Raw genomic sequence first — 3,327 nt, forward strand, 5'->3', positions numbered from 1 at the left:
ACTTCAGAGAAAGCAATAAATATAGATTTCAAGATAGTGTTTGCCACCAGGAGGGTACAGGACAAAAGAGTGGGAGAGTATTCATTGAATTATATGGTGATGCCATTATTTTATAACCCAGGTCATGGGTATATGAGCTTTCATTATACTACTATTCTTTAAGAACTACTGGTACATTTCATACAGTACTTTGCATATGATATTTTAATAATAAGTAAAATTCAAAAAATTCCACTTTCCAGATTCTTTCATATTCTAGATTCTAAACCCATTCTCTATCATCTAATATTAAAGCTGTACTTGCGAAACTTCGGCATGCATCAGAATCTCAAAGAAGTAATTACTTAGAATGTTCATCCTTCAGATGACTCCCCAGATATCAAAGTAGGTCTTGGGTGAGGTATGGAAACCCACAGTATGAACAAGGCCTCAGGAGACTCATCTCTGCAAGTGTTTTATGAACATAAAGGGAGACAACTTTGCACTACAATATACCTGGTGTGTCTGGTGAGGAGCTGACCTCCTGATTTAGTGCTAGACACAATCCCCCTGCCAACTATCAGTGGTGATCAGAAGTCTCTCCAGCCACATCATTAATTCTCCTACAAGATTTGTTTTGTTGTCCCCCCAACACCCAGAGACGATTCTGACAGATGGCTCTGCTTCTTTGTAGTTGTGGAAAAGTGATCTCCCTAAGCCTGCCAACTTCCCCTATGTCCCATTCTATTTCACGTTCTATACATCGTCCTTAAAGTTCATGTCCATAGAAAAATTCTTTTCCTCATAAATATACATTACAAACATTTGTATGAGATTCCTAAGAGTACAGCCAATCCCCTAAAACTTCAATGATTCTAATAATTTTACTTAGCCTCTGTGGACTCACCAGAGATGAGAAAGAAAAACTGCAAAATAAGGTGACTAAGGAGAAAAGTAACATCTCATATACGTGTTGATCAATATTTTTTTGTTTTTGGTTTTTTAAGGATCAAAGCAAATGTGGTTCCAAAACAGACTACCCGCTCCACCCTGCCTACTCAACAATTATTCATTTGACTTAATTACTAAGATGAGAAAAACGTGCTAATAGATACTACAATAATGGTAAACCAAAAAAACTTTGGAGAAAGTAGAAAATATGTGAGAACAAGCAAAAATAAGCCTTATATATTAAGGCAACATATAGAACACTATGGTCCTAGTTAAATTTTATCGAGTATTAGGAGCCAGGCAACATATTAAGTGCTTGTAGTGGATATAGGAATTAACTTCCCAACAGAAAACATACTCTACATTGTCAATCTAAAGCTCTCACAGTAATTATTTTCTCCCAAACAGAACTTTCGTTAGAAATGGATATGATACTATTCTCAGTGATCAGATGGAAGTAGATGTCTTCTGTATTGATTTTATGGAAAGGTCTATTAATAATAAGTCCTCTGTTAACAATAGGTCTGGGGACAGTCTATTTGGTATCTCTGAGCATGATGTCTGGATATGACAGCTGAGTCTGTTGCAGCCATCTGTGGTTTGATGAAAAAATCTAGAGATCTAGAAATCCAAACCCAAAGTAGGTAATATAATCACTGAAAAGCAGGTGTGCACCTGATGATTCTCCTCAAGGCTCCCTTCATGTCTCTGTTTCTCAGGCTGTAGGTGAAGGGATTCATCATGGGAGTTACCATAGTGTACATCATTGAAGCTACTGCAGTCTTCCTGGAAGAGTGTGTAAATGTTGTACTCATATACGCACCAAAAGCTGTCCCATAGAATAAGCAAACAACTGTAAGGTGAGACCCACAGGTAGAAAAAGCTTTATGCTTTCCACCTGCTGAAGGTATTCTCAGAATGGAAGATACAATTTGAATATAAGAGAAAATGATTCCAGAGAAAGGAAGAACACCCAGTATGCTAGCTGCAAAATATAAGATGATGTTATTGACGAGGGTTTCAGAACAGGCAACTTTGATGACCTGAAAAACTTCACAGAAGAAGTAAGGAATTTCCAGGTCTGTGCAGAAGGACAGTCGCAACAACATCAGACTGTGGAGCAGGGCATCCACAATGCTAACGAGCAAGGAGACTAGGCTCAGCAGGCCGCAGAAGTGGGGATTTATGATAGCTGTGTATCTCAGTGGGTGACAAATGGCCACATAGCGGTCATAGGCCATTACCGAAAGGAGAAAACTTTCCAAACTACCAAAAATCAGGACAAAGCAGACCTGGGTGAGGCATCCTGCGTAAGGGATGCTCTGATTCTGTGCTTGGAGGTTCACCAGCATCTTTGGAATCGTGGTGGTGCTGAAACAGATGTCAGTAAAGGAGAGATTGGAAAGAAAGAAGTACATGGGGGTGTGGAGGTGGGGGTCAGAGCTGACGGCCAGGATGATGAGCAGGTTTCCCAGGACAGTGACCAGATACGTGGACAAAAACAGGCTAAAAAGGAGAGGCTGCACTTTGGGATCCTCTGTCAGTGCCAGGAGAAGGAATTCTGAAACTCCTGTTTGGTTTCTAGGTTCCATATTGTTGATGAATCTGATGGAAAAGAAGAGGTGACTTACAATCAAATGTCAGCAAGCAGCATCTCGGGATGGGAAGGAGAGGGATGGAGCGGAATTCAGGAATACAAAGGTGGTGCTGTCTGTGTGCATATTTTTTGGTTAAAAAAAAAAAAAAAAAGACCAGAAGCTGATATAGCAGAGTGTCAATATTTATTTGTTTTAAAAGAGATGAAAGGGTGGTCTTTTTTTTTTTTAATTACACTATGTTCATTTAAAATATTTGGTAATTTTATAGAGAAAAATACACAGAGGAGGCAGCCTGATGAGTCTGTCTTGGACACCACGTGTTTCCCCAGAGGTCAGAACTGGGTAACAGAAATAAGAGTATCCCCCGCTTTTTGAAAGGTCACTATATCCAGCTTCACTTTTATGAAAAATCCACATTAGTATCTGTTTTCTTCACATTCAGTGTTTGTTCTACAGTAAGCCATTAAAGAGGCAGTGCATACCCTGAGCAGCCGAAGTCACAGGGCCAAGCTCCTTCCCTGGGAACTACACTCAGCATCTCAATATGAAATGCCACAGCTTTGAACTGTGTCCATGAACATTGTATGTTAGTGTTATTTTAGGTTATATGTATTATTTGGTGGGTTAGTTTTTGGGTCTGGGGATGCTGAAAATTTTTTCTCATATAAATTAATGGTAATCTTCCTCACTTCATCCCATTTCAGCTTATAAGTTTCATAGGAACGCTCTACTTTTGGATAGTGAGGGAAACCTGTAATGCAGATGTGTGTTAAGAGCCAGGAATGAGAAAACAAGGTGA

The 3,327-nt window shown here is 39.4% G+C and overlaps 1 protein-coding gene across 1 annotated transcript; it reads right to left on the reverse strand.

The window, feature by feature from the left end:
• Nucleotides 1–1,583: 1,583 nt before the first annotated feature.
• On the reverse strand, nucleotides 1,584–2,522 carry LOC126071176 (olfactory receptor 7G2-like). The gene has a single exon (XM_049875431.1). The coding sequence runs from the start codon at nucleotides 2,520–2,522 to the stop codon at nucleotides 1,584–1,586; it is 939 nt and encodes a 312-aa protein (XP_049731388.1).
• Nucleotides 2,523–3,327: the final 805 nt, after the last annotated feature.

Source organism: Elephas maximus, chromosome 3 (assembly GCF_024166365.1).
Source record: "Elephas maximus indicus isolate mEleMax1 chromosome 3, mEleMax1 primary haplotype, whole genome shotgun sequence".
Lineage (NCBI taxonomy): Eukaryota > Metazoa > Chordata > Mammalia > Proboscidea > Elephantidae > Elephas > Elephas maximus.

Excerpts from the sequence above, each read along its gene's own strand:
- LOC126071176 (XM_049875431.1), bottom strand. The coding sequence starts at position 2,522 with ATGGAACCTAGAAACCAAACAGGAGTTTCAGAATTCCTTCTCCTGGCA.